General features: G+C 51.7%; 2 protein-coding genes across 9 annotated transcripts in view; one reads left to right on the top strand and one right to left on the bottom strand.

The window, feature by feature from the left end:
* Window positions 1–1,829, top strand: part of SGSM3 (small G protein signaling modulator 3) — a 30,733-nt gene extending 28,904 nt beyond the window's left edge. For all 7 annotated transcript variants that reach the window (XM_055712658.1, XM_055712657.1, XM_027816030.2 and 4 more), the window contains 2 exons: window positions 170–230; window positions 613–1,829. In XM_055712658.1, the coding sequence (XP_055568633.1) occupies window positions 170–230; window positions 613–696 (145 nt within the window). In that variant the 3' untranslated portion in view covers window positions 697–1,829. The remainder of the gene's footprint in view (window positions 1–169; window positions 231–612) is intronic.
* Window positions 1,830–2,858: 1,029 nt separating this feature from the next.
* Window positions 2,859–18,642, bottom strand: part of MRTFA (myocardin related transcription factor A) — a 50,295-nt gene continuing 34,511 nt past the window's right edge. For both annotated transcript variants that reach the window (XM_027816053.2, XM_055712656.1), the window contains exons 4-14: window positions 17,206–17,281; window positions 16,371–16,532; window positions 14,740–14,915; window positions 14,117–14,272; window positions 13,367–13,617; window positions 12,858–13,029; window positions 11,461–12,576; window positions 10,116–10,280; window positions 7,775–7,948; window positions 7,319–7,379; window positions 2,859–6,893 (exon numbers count right to left, since the gene is read on the bottom strand). In XM_027816053.2, the coding sequence (XP_027671854.1) occupies window positions 6,394–6,893; window positions 7,319–7,379; window positions 7,775–7,948; window positions 10,116–10,280; window positions 11,461–12,576; window positions 12,858–13,029; window positions 13,367–13,617; window positions 14,117–14,272; window positions 14,740–14,915; window positions 16,371–16,532; window positions 17,206–17,281 (3,009 nt within the window). In that variant the 3' untranslated portion in view covers window positions 2,859–6,393. The remainder of the gene's footprint in view (window positions 6,894–7,318; window positions 7,380–7,774; window positions 7,949–10,115; window positions 10,281–11,460; window positions 12,577–12,857; window positions 13,030–13,366; window positions 13,618–14,116; window positions 14,273–14,739; window positions 14,916–16,370; window positions 16,533–17,205; window positions 17,282–18,642) is intronic.

Genomic DNA, 18,642 nt, shown 5'->3' on the forward strand with positions numbered 1-18,642 from the left:
TAAACAAGGAATTTCATCCTTGTAAGCTTCGTGGCATGCCAGGGCAAGCTGAGGCTGAGGAGCCAGTGCAATTGTGTGCCTGGGGGCAGCAGCTGTGGGCACAGGCTGTGAGTGGGATCTGGGTGTGTGTGGGGGGTGTGTAAGTTACCGTCACTCTCTTCTGTTGCAGAGTCCTCTGCAAATTTGCTTTCAGCCTCTCTCAGGACTGGGAGCTGCCAATAAAAAGGGAGGTGAGTTGGTGGCATCTCTCATTCTCTCCCTCAGGCAGGGGCTTTGCTTACCACCTCCCTCGCCCGGCTTTATGCTCCAGCCCATCCTCTGCCTCCTCTTGAGCCAGCACCAGAGGCTGGGGCTGCTTTCCCAGCCAGGGCAGGGTGCACAGGAGCTGTGTGGCCCTGCTGACAGAGGGTGCTGCCAGCCTCGGCCCCTCACTTCCCTGGTGCTCTCCAAACCGCAGGGCCTCTCCCTGTGTCAGCTGCGCGGAGGTGGGAAGCACAGAGGCTGCTCTGTCTGGGTGCTGGAGACCTCAGTGTGCTGGGGCTCTGCGCGCAGACACAGCCTCCCCTTTCCTGGGTGCGGCGCACTGACCCGGGTCCCTGTGTTGTCCTGCAGGAGAAAGAGAAGAAGCCACTGAAGGAAGGTGTGCAGGACATGCTCGTGAAGCACCATCTCTTCAGCTGGGACATAGATGGGTGACCCCCACCCCACCCCATCCTGGGGAACCTTCTCAATGGCGCACACTCCTCACCCCTACCCCCATCATGTCTCACCTCCTGCCTTCCCCCACCCCACCCACTTGTATCTGTGACAAAATCCCCCTTGGGGGACTTCCAGGCCACCTGGGACAGATGGCAGCAGCGCCGAGAGGCCGAGCTGCAGACCAGAGGGAAGTGATGGTCAAGGGTGATGCTGCAAAGGGACAAGTGTGTTCTGGCCACAAAAAACAAGTGCCCCCTCCCAGCCTTCCCCATCTCTGTCACTACCATCTTCTGCTTGCCTCAGCCCTGCCTCCCCCGCGGTGCCTGGGGGAGCAGCCTGGCCCAGAGCCCCTCGTGTGCAGCCCCATGGGCCAGCAGCTGCACGGCTGTGTGAGCGTGTCTGCTGCTGTAGCTGTGGGGAAGAGACGGCCCTTGTGGGGTGGCTTTGACTCGTGAGAGGTGGTGCTGGTGGCCGGTGGCACTGCGGTTGCACGTGGAATTGGGCTGGTGAGAGACTCGTGGCTGTACAGGAGCAGGAGTAGCACATGCCCCTGTGCCAGCCAAGGGCTCGCCTCTGCAGGGAGGGGGATGGCAAATCCTGAAGCACTTGGATAAGTTTGTCAGAGCTGGAACCAAGGCTGAGAAGGGGGAAACCGGCATCAGCCTTATCCCGCCTCCCTGTCACTGTGTGTGGGGTTTTGACTGCACCGGCCTGTTCCTGCTGTAACAGCCTTGGGGGATGGGCCTTGTCTCCTCTGGGAGCAGACAAAAACCACCTCTCCCCCAAACAAGAGTGTTTCATGCTGTCATTTTAGTCTCTAGATGATTTCTACTGTTAACCAAAAAGCTGTAAATTAACTCCAGGAATGTGTATATTTTGGCACCGTTGTAGCTCAGGATGAGGTTCAGGTTGGAGCTGGCTCAGGGAGACAAACTCGTCCTCCTCGCCCTGCGGTGGCAGCGGGGACGCAGGTCGGGAGTGAATTGCTGCTTTGTGGTGGTGGCTCTGGATATGGAGTCTGTGACTTTCTACTGAAAGCACTTGTCTGTGAGCACAATACTCATGGAATGACACTAGATTCTTACTTTCCTTTATTTGGTGGGTTTGTAAATAAACTGCATCTTGAGAGAGTGCTGGGCTTTGGCTGTTTTTTGACAGGACCAGGACTAGATTTAATTCCTCATTTCTGCTATTTGATAATTATGACCCCATAGCATAGAATCACAGAATAGTTTGGCTTGAAGGGACCTTAAAGATCAGCTGTAGTCCAGCCGCCCTGCGGTGGGCTTACACTAGCCCAGGTTGCTCAGAGCCCCCCCGCGCCTGGCCTTGAGCACTGCCAGGGATGGGCCCGTCGCACTGGCCCAAGCGCTTCTGCACTGGCTGCTGCCAGCGTCGGGCCGAGGTCTCCGCTCACCCTGTGCTGGCATGGCCACTTGCGTCGCTCCAGGCCACGAGGCCAGGCAGCGGCCGGGGCAGGAGCAGTTGTCCACCAGTGGTGGCAGCCACCAGTCCTGCCCGGAGTGCAGCTCCACGGCAGAGCCCCAGAAAGGGAGGGAATACACAAAACTAGGGGGTGAAGTGACGCTGCAGGAGGAGGACCCTTAGGAAAGGGAGAGGGGCTGGCAGAGCGGGGCTGGGTGGTGGTGGACAGCAGTGTTGTCTCTACAACAAGAAGCTTCTCCAGAAAAAGCAGGTGGAGTCTCATCTGTCAAGTGGGACGGTAACTGAACACTGGCCTCAGAACTGTGTTCAGAAGCCCGAGCTCATGGGAGGGTGGAAGTTGCAGCGTATTTGCTGATGTGAGAGCGTTTCTTCGTCAAAGTAATTCCAGTTTGGCATTGGGCTAAGGAAGGCTGCAGGGCCACCTCATCGCTGTTAACAGCTGAGGCCCAGACCAGCCTGCTGGGCTGGGGGAGGCTGGAGAAGCTGCCCATGCTTCTCCTACTGTAAGACCGACTTCTCTTTGCAGAGTAGGTAATTTCCACACATGGACGGAATCTCCTTGCAGATAAGAAGGGATGAGGCACCACCACTCAAGCTTCTTTTTTTTTCAGGTTTGAGAAAAACCCAGAGGGATCACCTGCCCTTATCTGGAAAAGGCAGAGTGGCCCCAAGCCCTCCCACCAGCATAGCAGAGAAGGTTTTGAACACGCGACTGTTTGGAATTTTTTTAATAAAATGGATTTTTTTTTTTCAAATATTTGTAACTGAAAAAATAATTCAATTTAAAGATCCATTCTCTCCCCTGTTAACTTGTCACTTTTATCCTTTTCCAGTTGAAAACTCACTCTGGATCTGATGCCCCAACACCATCCATCTCTGATGGTGCTGATCACCCCTCGCCGTTTGCTGCATAGTGGAAGGGAGAGTGCGTGCTAGTCAAATACACATTACAAACAAGTAGTGGTTACAGCAGAAAGATTCAGGATTACATTCAAGGTAGAGGCAGAACATCAGACTTTGTTTTTCCCAATGGGTGCAAAAATGTATGTCCAGGGGAATACCTCTTCTGACAAAGAACTATTGAACTATTATTCAAACAAATAATAGCAAGAAAGCAGAGAACTGGGCTAGCCTGCTCCGGGCACTGCTTGGGGAAAAGACTTTCTACTATTTCCTGGGATGAGGCACCGTCTTCCCCTCTGCCCAAGGGCACAGGGTTGTCGCTCGCTTTCCTGGCAGAAGCCCCTTGTGCAGAGGGGCTCTGGCAGGTTAGCTGGGTTCCTCAGGAGGTGAGGCTTGGGGGTTTGTGTCATCTGGGCTCTTTGAGGGCTCTGAAGCTCATCAGCCAATTTCAAGTATGTTGGGCGAAGTTTGGCTAATTAAATTCCTCCAGTGTTTCACAGATGGTGGATGGGTAAAGGTGAAAGGGAGCAGCTGTGAGCTCAGCATTTCACCAGCAACCCCAGGGAAGGGCTAAATCAGTAACTGCTGTTGGCATCTCTCTGACAACAAAGTTTGGGGTGCCTGGACCAGCATGAGGAACCAGAGCTGGGTCAGGCCAAGACTGCAGGTGAGGCGCTCTTGCCTTCCCTTAGGAGCTCACTGCACTTTGGTAATTTCATTCTTTATTTACTGGTTGCAGCTTTGTAATTACTTGTACAAAAGAAATCACACAGCTGGTTTTTGTGGGGGCCTACTGCTCATTGTGGGCTCAACGAAGCTGATTTTGCTTGAATTTGACAAACAGGCAGCCTCACTTTTTTCCCCTTAGCATCTAGAAGATCCTCCCACCCCCCCACACCATTTCCTCCAAAGAAACCACCTGCCTCCTGTGCCCACCTGGTCCCACGGCTGGGCAGCTGCCCTGGGGAGAGCCGGTGTGAGCAGCGTAAGGAGGCCGCTAATGCACCCGCTGCTCCCAGCATCAGGGCTGCACCAGGAGAGAAGTGAGGGAGGGCGAAGGGGGTGCCCACCAGTCCCAGTTACCCTTATTTTTAGAACATGACAGTGTAGCTTGGGTGACAGAAAGCAGGCAGGGGTGGGGGGGAAGGGGGGGGTAGCCTTTCCGACACGGAGGGAGGCAGATAAAAGGCTCTGACTTGCTTACAAGTGGGGTGGGGGAAGAGAGGAGAGAAAGGAGGAGAAAGGAAGGAAGCTGCCAGCAGGCTCCCCTGCAAATGATTAAGGAACTTGCTTCCCATGCAGTTAACAAGCAAATAGGGCTCAGGAAAGCAGAAGTTTTTCCCAGCTGCAAAACAGGCATGTCCCCACCTGGCTGCCAGTTCAGTGGCTGACACCACATGGTGCGGGTCTGGCATTCACCTGCCCGGCCACGGAGCAGAGGTACCGGCATGCGGCAAGGCCTCCTGAGAAGAGAGCCAGGTACCAAAGGGGCAGGGGAGCAGCATGTGCCTGCCCACACCTACCCCTCCCCAGCGGGCAGCACTGCAGAGGAAAGTGGGAACAGCATCCTCAAGGAGGTATTAAAAAGGATGGCAGTTTATCCTTCCACTGCCTGAGCAGGGACAGCACCTTAGTCTGTAAGATTTCACAAGCCACTGCCTCCAGCCCTGCCCTTGCGAGCTGCCTCCCCCACCTCCCCCTGCCCCAGCAGCATGGACCCAGCTGCGGGCCAAAGCAGGGACAGCCGTGGGGCACGGCAGCCGTGTGGGGCACGGCAGCCGTCTGCCTCTCACCTGGTAGATGGTGGCGAGTTACTACTAACAAACACGGGGATTTCGAGGTGACAGGAGTAACAGCACAGCAGAGCCACAGGCCTGGGTTTCCGATGCAAAACCCTGCCCCAGGAATAGCACCGCCGTGGCTCTGGGGCCTTGGGGTACTCGCCTGCCCACCCCCCGGCCAGCAGCCACCCCCAGGTGCCAGCCCGGGGCCCCGCATGGCAGCAGCCGGCTGGATGCGGGGTGGCAGCTCACAGGAGGCCGCCCTTCCCTTTTAGCCCGTGGGCCTGGAGGGAAGGAAGAGCAGAGGTCAGCTGCCCATTACCTGCTTTTAGGCTCCCCCTTCTCCCCAGAAAGGGGCCCTCACAGTCACGCTACTGGCCAGGGCCTGTGCTGCGCCACACAACGCCCCTTCTGCGGTGCCACATCCCCTTCCTTGCCTCTGGGCTCTGACGTCCCCCAGCTGCTTCTTTCCACTGGGGCACCTGCTGCAGGGAGGCAACAGCACAGCTGAAGGCAGGAGACAGATTGCACATGGCCCCTAATGATATGTTGCTCAATGCTAGCCGTGCCCCGCAGCTCCCCAGGACACGGGGGTGCTTTCTTGTCCCCAACCCCCCCCCCAGGCTGACTGCCCTGCTCACCTGGGGACCCAGGTGTGCCTGAAGGCTGGCCTCCAGGCACAGCCACAGGTCTGGGGCAGCGAAGGACAGACTTAACAAGTAAGGACCTGGATTTTAGCACCTTAAGAATCTGTTTTGCAGCCCAAAGCAAGTGAAGCAAGCAGGCAGGCCTCTGCAAGCTTGGCAATATTTGGGAAACCAGCTTAGTCATGACCAGGTTGGTGGGAAACCCTGGTTCCCTTTGGCTACATTTGGAAAAGGTGCCTGTTCTGCCCAGCTCCTCACAGCCCTGCGGCAGACCAGACCCTCCCCGACAGACGGCAGGTGGTGCAGCGGGCAGCCCTTCCAGCTCCCAGCCAGCACTCCTGCCTTCGTGTCCTGCTCCAGAGGTAGAATCCCCTGCTGCAACCATCAAACTGACCGTGCTGCGCAGCACAACCCCCTTTTTTTGCCACTCCAAGCAAGGTGTGGGGCGCCGCTGCTGGAAGCAGCCCCGGCCCAGTCACGCCGTGTCCCGCTGCAAGGCACGAGGGAACTCAGGCCCAGCAGCACCGTGCCCCATGCGCTGCCATCACTGCTCCTGCCCGCAGGAAGAGGGGCTGCCGGTCCCGTTCTCACCCGAGCTGGGTTAGGCTGCACTGAGGGGGCCAGAGGCCACCAGCCCCGCAGCTCCTACAGCCTCTTCTTCCCCCCAGCAGCTGCTCTCCCTGCCCTGCCCTGGCCCGCTGCCCAGGCAGCAGTGACTCAGGCAGTGGGTCTGCCTTCGCCACCACTGCTGGCTTCGTGCAGGAAGGACAGTTGGGGGAGGAGTACAAATACTAGGAGCTCATTTCTTTTCTTTTCTTTTTTTTTTTCTTTTTTTTTTTTTTTTTGGTTGACTGGCCTCTTCCCCCTGCATGCCTGCGCCCTCCCGCTCCCGTTCCCTTCAGTCTCTGCTCACAGAGTTACAAGCAAGAATCCCAGTGCAGCTGCAGATCGTGTCCATCAAGGAAGTCTGTGGAAAAGAGGCTGGGAGCCGCAGTGCTAAGGGGAGCCAGGCTCATGACGGGCCCCCCTGGCAGCTCCAGCCAGTCCATGCTGTCCAAGTTAGCCTCAGCCAGATCCAGGGCTATCCCCCCGGATGGCTCGTGAGCAAAGTGCAATTCCGAGGTGTCCATAGGTGAAGGCGGGTGGTCCAGGATGGCCGAGCTGCTCAGCATCTCACTGTGGAGGTCATCAATCAGGGACAGGGGCTCTGGCCCATCGTGGCCTGCCGTCAGCAGCGGGAGGCCAGTGCTGCTCTCCAGGAAGTCCTCCAGCCGTCCCACAGGCACCGGCTGCCCCAAGGACACTGGCACCGCCAGCTCTGAGGAATGGTGGCTGCTGGGCGGTGGGGAGCAGGCTGGGGCCACGGGTGGTTCTTTTCCAGCTGGGGATGACTGATCCTTGAAGTCAGCAGAAATCTCTGTACAGGGAACAAATAGCCAGGTCAGGGTGAGGAAAAGTTTGGCGAAACACCAAAGGATTCCTGCCACCCGCTAGGGCAAAGGGGACCTCCCAGACTGAGCCACCACTGACCACCACCTGGGAGAAGGAAACTCATCCTGTACCCACGCTTGGCTTGCTACGGGGAGTTTTCAGCCCACCTCGGGGAATTCAAGCTCTGTGCAGTATCGCAGAAGAAATGTGCCCAGATCTGATGCAGCAGGACCACCACACTAATGCCTGACTGACAACTCCCTCAGTGCCTTGACGAGTACTGCCAGTGCTCGAGGCGCTGACAGGGACACAGATCAAAGACCTGGGCCACGCCAGACTCTCTCCCCCCAGTGCTTTATGAGCCCCAGGCTCAAACCCAAAGACTGGGAAATGCTGGGTTTGACTCCTTACCTCCACTTTCGATGAGAATGTCGAACAGGTCATCCATCTGCTGGCTGGAACAGCCGTTCTCCTGGGGAAAGCAAGCGCAGGATTAGCTTCCTATTTACCAGGGAAGCTTCCACCCGCAGCAACACCCTTGGCTGCCGGCTCTCCTCCGTCGTCCCAGGGATGGGGCTGTTATCTAGCAAGAACGAGCGCACAGAGGCCTGGCACCAGAATCCTCCATAACCCCAGGCTGTTACTGGATGGGAAGGTACCGCTGTACTAACACTCAGCCGGCAGCAAGTGACTTGGGATCTCTACCTATGATTTAGGGTCTGCCCCAAACCCTCCAGAGGGAATTCAGTTAGGAAGGTGCAGTTGTGGCTCCACTCTCTATTACTGGCCCAGATCAGGAATTTAAGCAGATTTACAATGGCAACTTTTCGCCTGCTCTCCAAGGAAATCAGGGAGAACTGCTCTCACCTGGGCCTTTGGCTGTTGCTTCACGGCCTCTTCATAGCCTGGTGGCTCTTTCATTGGGACTGAGGGAACAGGAAGAGGAGGTGGAGGAGTTCCAAAAAGCGATGTGTGCTGTTGCTGCTCCAGGTCCATCTGAGATGGGGAAGGGGCAGCAGGAGAGCCGGGCTGTGATGAGGGCTGTTTAGAATGAAAGCAGAAGGGGTGATCAGGGGGAAGTCACAAGTCACATCAGCTCCTGTCTCACAGCTGCTCTGAGAGACCATCACCGCCCTTTCATGGCGAGTGCTGCACAGAGGTCTCCACTGCTCTGCTCCCAGCAGCCTGGCCTCTTCCGTGTACTCTGTGCACTATGCCCCGGCTGCAAGAGGGGAAAACAGATTTCCCCTCTAACTCACAGAAGGAAATCTGCTGATTTTTCTAACGCTAAAACCATGCCACAAACCACCACCTGGCTGTTCCTGGATGGGGAGAGCCTCATATGTCCCAGTGGAGGATTCCTCCAGCACTTCCGAGAGGGCACTTTCCTTGTTATGTTCAGCCTACTGCAGTATATGCAGAACGTATCTTTTACCCACCTCCTTCTGCAGTACCTGTCCTGGGGACATAATCAAGCTTCACTAGCAGCAAGTTTTGCAGCCTGATGGTGGGCAGAGAACACCAGAGCCCTCAGCAGCACCAGGGACCTCCAAAGGAAACCCCAAGTGCTGCAGGAAGTGGTGCTCATGACTCAGCTTTACCAGATGAGTCAGCACACAACTGCCCATAAGAAAATTAAAACATGGATCAGGTCTTTGCCTCTACAGCAGTTACACATGATCCACACTGAATCTTGCTCCCCTGGACACTGATCCCTGGGCAGTAACTGAATGCCAGTTTCAACGTTTGTACATGTTGATGCTCTAACCCATCATGTTTTCCCCAGAAAGCTGTTCATCTGTTCTGTGACCTGCAGGTCACACTGAGGAACCCCAAGCCCTGGCCAGCAAAACTGCTCTGGGGTCCACTCTCTTCCTGAGAGGGACTGGAAACTGGTGTTGTGGCACACGCCACTGGGATGGGCGGGGGGGGGTACCTTTTCTGACACACTGGGTGAGCTGGCTTTGCCAGAAGCACCAATTTTCAGGGACCACTTGTGGAAACCATTGGGGAAGAAGGGCTGCAGGTTTGAAGGTGCTGAGAAAGATAATATGGTGGGGGGCAACTGCCCCACGACCACCTGCAGACCTGGCTTCTGACCCTACAAGGAGGCAAAAGGATTAGGAAAGTCACTACAGATGCCTCCACAGCACACGAGCTAAGGGAGTCAGAGGGAGAAGGTGCCTTCATTTACCTTCTGCATTTCCTCAAAGGTCTCAAGGCAAACCAAGGCACTGACCCTTTTTGCAAAGTGGATATCCCACTCTGACCACACTAGAAGTTACTCCTATCTACACGTCCTTTCCAGGATCTGACTCAGAATTGACCCTCCAAGCTCTAAAACCACTTCATAATCTTTTTGTATCTTACCTTTATGTTATCTACATGTTATCTAATCCACATGTCAGTAAGCTAACTGGGCTAGAAAGGGAGGAGATGCACAGCAGAGCCTCTTTACAGCCATCACCCGGAGAAGGGGTAAAGCCAGAGGTGCTCTCTTTCCTGAATGAGCACTGCACCTCACAAAGAGATGATTCACAGGTATGCTCAAGGCACGGGAATGGAAATCACAGCATGTTCATCAGCACCAGAGAGCAGAAGGTCACATCCTTTTGCCCCTCTCAGAGCTCCTACGCCACCTTCGTAGCAGACATAGTGCCCACATCACTCCCTCTCCATGCAGTAACCACCTTTTCAGTTCAGCAGCGCTCCTCCAAGAATCAGGGGCACCACTGTAAACCAAGGCTGCCCACTCTGACCTCTCATCATTTTTAATTGATGGACAATCCTTGTTTAAAACACCAGCTGGTATTGCGCCCAGATGTGGAACCAAAGGGCGGAAGGCTACTAAACTGTCAGGGTTTAGCCCAGAACTCTTTGCTGTAAAACCTAAACGTCACTTCCAAGCACGTCCAGGGGACAAGATCTCATGGAAACTTAGTGTTCCTGAAACCTCACGTCCGATGGGCTCTCCATTGCAGCTAGTTCAGCAGGAGGCAGGAGAATGGAGAGGCACCCCTTCTGCTGCCACATTCAAGCTGAAAACGAAACACTCCATGCAGCTGCAAGCTCTGGTAGAAGCTGCTGAGATCTCACTTGCTGTGATGATGGTCTCTGGCCAGTGTGTGTCCCCTTCCCGCTGCTGCTACAAACCCCAGCAGCAGGCAAAAGAAAGACAAGGAATAAAAGCGAATAGACAGTGAGCTACCTTTCTGACAGATTGGTTTAGTCCTCTGGGCTGCTGCTGCTTCACGGGCTGCTTCTGCTGCTGTGTGGGCTGCTGCTTCTGCTGCTGCGTGGGCTGCTGAGGGGTGCTTGCAGGTAGCTGACATGGTGGTTGGCTGGAAGTTTTAGTGGGTGATGATTGTACTCTCTGGAAAGTAAAGAGTATCCGTGATAAGTTATTCCCCAGACACAACATGGAGCAAGGCTTGTATTTCTTAAAGGTTTTTATAAAGTTTGTTTTCCCCCACTCTTTAGGAAATTCAGTCAATTGCTCTGTTTCTCTAAGCAGAGAAATCAGACTGGGGTGGGATCCAGAGTCCTAAAAGAGGAGGCAGTAACAGTCTAAATCCCTGGGCTATCCATGACACCCCTTGAGAGCTGGCAGACCTGACACAGGACCTGTGCCTTTCTGGAGCAGCGGCTGGAGTTCAGGTGAGACACATACCCTGGGCTATCAAGGGTGACACTGGTTGCTGATATTTAGACAACTGCCTAGCATCTCACTTGCTACACAGCAAATGCAGTCTGCTCAGTGCCTGTGTCTAATGGTAGACACCGCCACTTGCTCTGCAGGACGTGCAAGAAATGCAGCAGCAGAGAATGAAAATCTTCCTTGACGCCATGGAAGATGCTGGGGTTTGACTTATGCCATAAAACCTGGGCATATTTATCCCTTCCTGGAAGAAACACTCAGAACACTTCTGTTAAGTGCTGAGCTCATGCCAACAGGGGAATAGTAGATCATCTCTGACGAAAGGCTCCATTCCATTAACGCTAAAATACTGACATGCATTAAAACAACGAGCAGCCAAAAATCAAACTGTCTGCTCCCAGGGTCTGATTTCAGCTCTCGGTAGATAAGGTGACCTATCCACCACTCTGACTATGATCTCTCCAGTAAAGGACAAGAGGTGAAAAATAGTCTGCTTTTTTCACTACCACAGGTATAGTCATTCTTTCAAAAATTAGTGAAATGTGGCAGCAAACCCTTGTCCTCCAAGCCCGAGATCCTGCCTGACAAAAGGCAGAACCATGTGTATGGAAGAACGCTGAACAGCTTGTGATGCACACAGTCAGTCGTGCATTGCTGTACACAGTCCATCATTTTCAAATTCCGGTCTTTTTGCTGAAGATCTGCTTACACTGCTCTGTTTTACAAAGCCATGATCCACCAGCCACCACAGCAAGCAACTCAGCCGTTTTAGCATTTACTGCATTGAATTTCCACTGCATTAAGCCTTTCTGTGGTAACCTGAGCCACGGGAGCAGGAAGAGGGAGAGAGGAACCCAAGTGCCTACAGCAGGAACGTGCTCTAACCCTTGCCTACCTGCAAGGCTGGGCAGCTACTCCCGGCCTTCCCATGGGGCGAGAGGCCCTGCCTCTCAGCGCTCTGCTTGGTCACAGTGAGGACGATGTGGGTCCCTGTGGAGTCAGTGATGAGGGTGGGGGGAGGGGTGCCCTTGATGAGGTCGTTCAGGGCTCTCCCTTGCTGGCCAAGGAAAAGCCGCGGGCTGTGGGACCGGCACGGCAGCTCTGCTTCCCCGGCTGGCGCCTCCTGCTTCACCATCACAGCTTTCTTTGGCACTGGGCTTGGATTCGAAGTGTCCATTTGGCTAGCGGTTGGTGCAGGGCTGAATTGGTCTGTTTGGCCACTGGATTGCTTTGCAGATTGGCAACTCAGGAAACTGTTTTCACTCTTGACCTGGGTGCCAAATGCTACCGGGTTGGAGGCAAGGGCTGTTCCTTCTCCCGCAGCCGCTGGGGCCGGTAGTGACTGCTGAGAGCGCTTCTCCTGCTCTAGCTGTAGTCTAAGCATCTCAACCAGCTGCTGCTTCTGCTTCAGCATGCGGGTGAGTTCCTCAATCTGCTTGTCCTTTTCCTGCAGCATCTGGTCTTTGTCCCTAACTTCTGCATCTCTGCTGTTACCAGTGCTACACCGCTCTGACCTGGGTGCTGCATTTACACTGCAGGAAGCAGACTTGGAACTTTCTTCCTTCACCAGGAACTGCACTGGAGATGCCTGCAAGGTGAGCTGGGTTAGGGGTGAAGTCACCATCTCTCCAAAGGTGTCTCCGGTGGCTGAGTTCTCATCTCCTGTGCTCATTTGTGAGCGCTCAGAAGGAGTTGGAGAAACAGGAGGAGTCGAGCCTGTGCTGCCAAACTTCATCACACCGCCACTGGTGACTGCGGCCACAACTACCTCTGCTGGTGCAATGCCGGTGGTGACCAGGGCTGGCCCTGTGCTCAGCCTGGCAGCTGGGAAGGCCACCACCACTTCGGCAGCTTTTGGGAGGATGGCTGCTGTGCTGGGCTTGGGAGTGGGGGTTGTTTGGCCAGCTGTACCGTTCTGCTCTTGGTAAGCTCTGAGACGCTCGATTAGGTCTGTCTTTGTGCCTGAGACAGGCAAGGCCCTCAACTTCAGCTCTTGCTTCAGCTCTGCTACCTGATACGGGGAGGGGGGAAAAGAGGGTAACATTAAGAGAACATACACTCTAAGCAGAACAACTATTAACAGCTACCAGAGCCATGGGGCAAAGGACTAAACTGATTCTCCTCCAGGCCAACAAACCGACACCTCAGGTACAGACTGCAGGGTAGTGCTACCAGCTGCTATCACTAACTTCTGTTGGTCTGCCTTAGTCCTGCTCTGGGACAGCAACGTTGTTGAGTACTGCCCTCTGACAATGGCAACAAAGGGGCTGTGCATCCTCACAGGACATTTACCTTCATCTCATCTAGGTTGGCAGGGAGAGAGCCAGGCTTGCCCACCGCAGCATTGCTGTTTTGTCGCATCAGCCCACTGGAACCAGAGGATACTGAAGATGCGCTGCTGACTGTGGCGGAGAGATTGCGTACAGCAGGGGCACTGGCACCACTCTGCTGCTCTCCTGGAGGCCTGCAGGGAAAATAAAAAACACAGGCATCAAAACCAAGGTGGAAAGGTACTGGTGGCCCTCAGTGCCAACAGTACTTTCAGAAACATCTGGGTCACTAGTGTCACCCTAGACATCGACACACACCAGTGCCTTTGACTACACCCATGCCCCTTACTCTGCCAGCCTATTTTGTCTGATTCATCTGACACCAGCCCTTTTTGAGGCTCACTGTAACCTAACAAGATTGAGCGTGTTACACCCAATCGCCACACCTCTCACACAGAACACACTGTCTCCGGTAACAGTACTGGGAAAGCCAGGGCTTCCTAAGAGGGAGTCGCCATTTAGGACCCATACTTTGGTGGGGCTGGCAGGATGGTCTGATAGTTGTAGTGCTGCTGCTGCTGGTTGAGGATCTGAAGCTGGAGAAAGAGCTGCTGCTGCTGCAGTATTTTGGCATAGGATGAATCCATGGGAGGAGCTCCCTTGTCCTGTTTTTGGTCCGGGGGAATATACTGATGATACTTAAGCTTCTTGACTTTCGGCTTCAACTCCTTGGCTTTTTTACTGCGCTGGGACTTCTCACTAGCAGACTTGGGCTGGCTTTGCTATTTAGAAGAAAAGGAGGAAGCAAATAAGAATGGGAACACTGAAATAACATAACACCCCATGTAAACCAGAACACACACTGGGATCTTCATTTCAAAATTCTCCAGACTTGCTGTCAGGGTCTTTCCATGCTTCTCTAACTCAGGCAACAGTATCATCACAGCACCTGCAGCAGCTTACACTGCACCATAATGCAGGTCACCTTTCCCAGCACACCAGATCACTTGCTCATCCAGTGCAGACTGACTGACTCTTAATTATGGATAATGCTGATTGTTTCAAAACATTTTGCATTCAGGACCCGTTTTACAGAAGGTGACTACGTCATGGGACAGAACACGTATTAAATACGTGACAGCTAGCGTCAGAGGAAAACACTAGTGAGAAACTTTCCTTCCTTTGCATTTGTTAACACAACACTTCCAACTCCAAACCTTCAGAATAACCATCTTATCTTCTTGCAGACTACAACAATGAAGAAATCAGCCAACATAGTACCTTAATGAGTGTTGGTGGGGGCTTGGCAGCAGTAAGAGCCACTCCATTGGTAAGACTAGGGGGCAGAAGAGGTGGAGGTGGCAGAGGTGGGGGTGGCTGTTCAGGTAGGAAAAGTGTTTCACTGGAGTCTGCACTAATCTGCAATTGGGATGTACCCTGCAGAGACAGAAAAAGGCATAATGAATACACACATTCAAGAAAGAAAACAGTTTAAGAGAATCCTGGAAGTGTCCACTTACAGGAAAGCAGCACAGGTTACAAGTCATTAATCAGATTCCTTTAACCCACTACTTCAGTCGTCCCTGAGAAGCAGCACAACTTCTTAGGACAGAAAAGGAATCAGTATTCCACACCTGTATCTCCCAGCTTTGCCTGCCAGAATCAGTCACACAAGGACTGTATCACCTAGTAATGATCACCCCCCTTCCCCGCAGGGCACCACCACAGGGGCTTCTGAATAACCACCGGACTTCACCAATACCACACAAAGCCAGGACCTCTTGTGAAATCTCACAGACTATACCTTTTAAAGATCCCTCGGTCTCATTTTTTAGGATCCTCTGCCACAAATCAGCAGTAGCTGTGAAGCTCCAGGGCACTGCAGGAGGCCACCGCGTTCTCACCTGAGCTAGTGATGTGCCAGTGGTGCTAGGGAGAGGATCACAAATCCGGGAGTCCATCGGCGATGGGACAGACCCCTGGGACTCATGGCTGGCTGGCTGTTCTGGGGAGAGGGCGTCACTGCTGTCCTCATCAAAGGAGGAATTGTCTGCAACCTTTGGGTAGTTCACCTGTCCAACTAAAAACACAAACATCAACTGCGGTCTTTAACACAGAATAAGAAATTATTTCACTTGACACTAAATGTTTCACAAAGATAATGAAGGCACGGAGAGAGTCGTGTTTGAGTTGTGCTTAAAGCACCAACTGAAAACGAGAGAACAGAGCCTATATCAATCAGTTTTAAGTGTTTACATTCGTCTGTGCTGTCAGTAGAATAAAATGATGCAGACTGGAGTGAACCATTTTCCTTGCTTCTTAGGCAGACAAGATCAGGAACTGTTAGAAAAGCTACTTAACTCTGCCCAAACCCAGCTCTGCGGCATGACTTATTTGATTATCTGGCACCAAAGAAGAAGGAGGTTAGACAGTGTAAGGTTGAGCTATGGTTTCTTTGGTGTCCATCCTTTGTGGTGGAAGGTAGAATCCTTCTTCAGGATAAGAATCCCAAACTGTTCTCCAGTCCCACAAGCAACAAGGACTATGAATTAAGAGGCAGCCCTGACTGCTATTAGTATTGCTGTCTATCTACATGTCCAGTAGATAAATTCACGTAAGCGTGCATTTGTAATGTACTAATTTTTTTAGATTACATTATCTCAAATTAATCCTGGTAGGCAGGAAAACACTATCATTCGCACCTAACATAAAAGCAACAGAAATCCAGAGATGTACTTGGCTCAGTCAGAAGGAAGCCACATCTCTAACACTCCAGTTCACAAGTTCACTCCTTCTCTTCCTCAACCAATTCTTGGGAAATCATGAAGCCAGGCTCTCCCAGAACACCGTCCTTTTCCTTTTTCATGAGAAGTATTCTGTCTCGCTCACAGTTGTGTCCCATTTGTCTTTAAAGTAGCTGTGCATGTTTGAGGGGATGAATAACCACAGACAGACACAGACTGCTCAGTCTGGGGGGACAGAGAAACAGTACTGCTGAGGCAGTGGGAAGGCTATTCCTCAGCATTCCTTTCAGCCCTTGGAATGGCACTGGCATGATTTACATCTGTTCTGGTTTATTTTTAAAGGGGCTGAATCCTCTGAAGGATTCAGGGATCCTTAAGTTCACAGACAGTTTTTGTTTCATCACACCTGTTTACATTCTGTCTCTCTACCCTGCTCTGAGTAAGGCAGTGGGTTCTCCCTGACCAAGGTTGCTGACATGTTACACTGAGAGAGGGATTTTCAAGGAGAGAATCTAGGGAATGCAATCTTCCACATTCTTTCAATCTTTAGGGTATGCAATTGCTTTCACGTTACTCTAGAATGGCCGTGCTCCCTACAATTTTATGTCTCTGTAGTATTATCTGTGCCAGAGGGAGTTCTGCTTCTCAGAATCCTTGGGGCTGAAAGCCTGTGATTCTGAGAGAGGAAAACAAGATCAACCATGGGATTGCACACACAGGCAGGTGAATTGATAGGAAATCACAGCCACCTGTGGGAAATGCCCCCAGCACAGATCCTCCTCTGGCCTTACCGATAATGGCTTCCTTCAGGCTCGATTCCACAGGCAAGATGTTCTTCTCCACCAGCTCCATGGGACCTGGCCTCTGCGCTATCTTCTCATTGAGGTCATCTGCCAGTCTGGCTCTCTTTAGCTTCAGCTGCTTAGCCTGCAAGGAGGGTTCAGCTGAGGTCTCTGTTTGGGGGAAAGTAAATAAAATGGCATCAATCCAGCAATGGTCAACCTATGAACTTCAGTATTATTTTACTTTTACTCAGAAAGGTAAATGTAGATAACAGTAGATAACTGTACAGAAAAATACTTGCAGATAACAGTAAATATGCACTATAAAGATATTATAGATGTTATGTATATTTAAGTTATAAAGATAATTACAGTAGCCCTTGTGACTCTAGAATAGGGCAAATTCACTATTCTCAAACTGATGTCACCCAATTCTCGTTCATCTTTTCCCTTTCAGTTGTGCCCAGAGATGTGGTGCTCAGTGGCAGCACAGTAATCCCTCTCTGAAACTGAGGTGCTTACTATCTAGATCAAATCTGTCTCACTCCCTCTTGGATATTTTTCAGTGTCTTCCCTTACTAGAAGGGCAATCCACATCCATTCTATTTCACTGTTGCTCAGCTACACAAAACTGCACGATTTGAGTTCACATCACAGATTTTTCTGAGAATCTCCACGCAAGCAGAGTTGAATGCCTCCCATGAAATCATGCAACAGGCGTGATCTTCTGCCCACTCCCAACTGAAAGAAAGACTTGGGAGCCAGAGGCAAAACAGAAAGCTGTTAAATAAGTAATCATGACAACATTTATTGTTGACCTCTTCCTGTATACCATTTGCCGTACCTTCCAGAATGTGCATTCTAACCAGCTCTGATCTCTCTGGCCGGGACCGGATTTTCCGTTTCAGATAGTCCTCTGTCTACAGCAAAAATAGACAAGCAAGAATCAATTTCAGTTGGTCAGACACAGAAGTGAGGTAATTTTGGGCAGCACAAACAAGAGAAACAACCATCTTTAGCTGTTACTAAGACCTAAATAAACACAGAACAGAGAAGGGGCGTATCTCCCGCCCCAGAGAATGAGCTTATTCTAAAAATGACCTCCTACTGTAATCACCTCAGCCTAACTGTGCACTGCTGCCCCACAGAACAGAAACTGGAAAGGACTTCCTCAAGAGCTGAAGCCCTCTTTTCTCCTTTTCTGCAGCAGCACTAACTTGTGTCAGGGTGAAATTCAAGACATTTCTTTTTACATTGAAGATAAATGCACTGGTTCCACTGGTCACAGCAAACACTTAGATATAATGCTGGCATTCAGGGCTGACTTGTGGTTTGGGCATACTCTTTTATTTGTTGAAAGATAAATTATTTGTTAAGCTAATGACCCCATGCAGTCCCCTTGGCAGACAGAATCTAAATGCTGTGACAAGACTCATTTCATTTCCAGAGCTTCTTTTAGCTCTATCTTTGAAGAATGCACTATAGAGCAATGTACAGAGATGACCCTGCCTGGGCTGAGCATGTTACCCTTTACACAGCCCAGGAATGTGAATCTGGGAGCAGTGGGTAATGCCCTGGTAAGGACTGGCCATCAGGATGGGCCTTCAGAGAAGACAAACATTAAAGTCAACCAGAAAACTGCAGCATACTTACTCAGTTGCCCACACCAAAATACTAACTTAGTAAGAACATTTCAGGAAAACAGAGGAGGAAGAAGCAAAAGCCTTTGGGACACTGGTCTTAATGCAAAGTCCCCTGTTCCAATCCTTCTACAGTTTAAAGTGCTAACACTCCCTAACAGGTTTTAATCACAGCTGTTATTTTTCTACTTATGTTGCTTTCACTTTTAAAACAAAACTTAGCCCAGCAGTCATAACAGGGTTTATTCCCCTGTAGGCTAATCAGAAAAAGAAACTATCCCCAGAGGCCTTTTAAGGGAACAGAAATCATCAAGAAACCCCCTATTAGCAAAGGTGCTGCATGAAGTGCGATGCCTGGCTTCCTCTTTCTACAGAGCCAGAAGTCTGTGTGATTGATTTCAGTTTTACAAGATTTTGGGGGGGATCCTCTCTATTAAATTTTCAGTTTCTAATGTCCTGGATGCACAAGTACATGTGCAGGTAACAGAGAAACCATATGCTTTTCTCAAAGGCAGAACAAAGTAACAGCAATTAAGGGCAAAACAGGCACCATAAAAATAAAAACATGAAGTATATAGACAGTGGGGAAGAAAAATATCAATGACTTCCAGAAAGAAGACACCAGGGGAAATTCAGGCACC

Source organism: Falco cherrug, chromosome 5 (assembly GCF_023634085.1).
Source record: "Falco cherrug isolate bFalChe1 chromosome 5, bFalChe1.pri, whole genome shotgun sequence".
Classification (NCBI taxonomy): Eukaryota; Metazoa; Chordata; class Aves; order Falconiformes; family Falconidae; genus Falco; species Falco cherrug.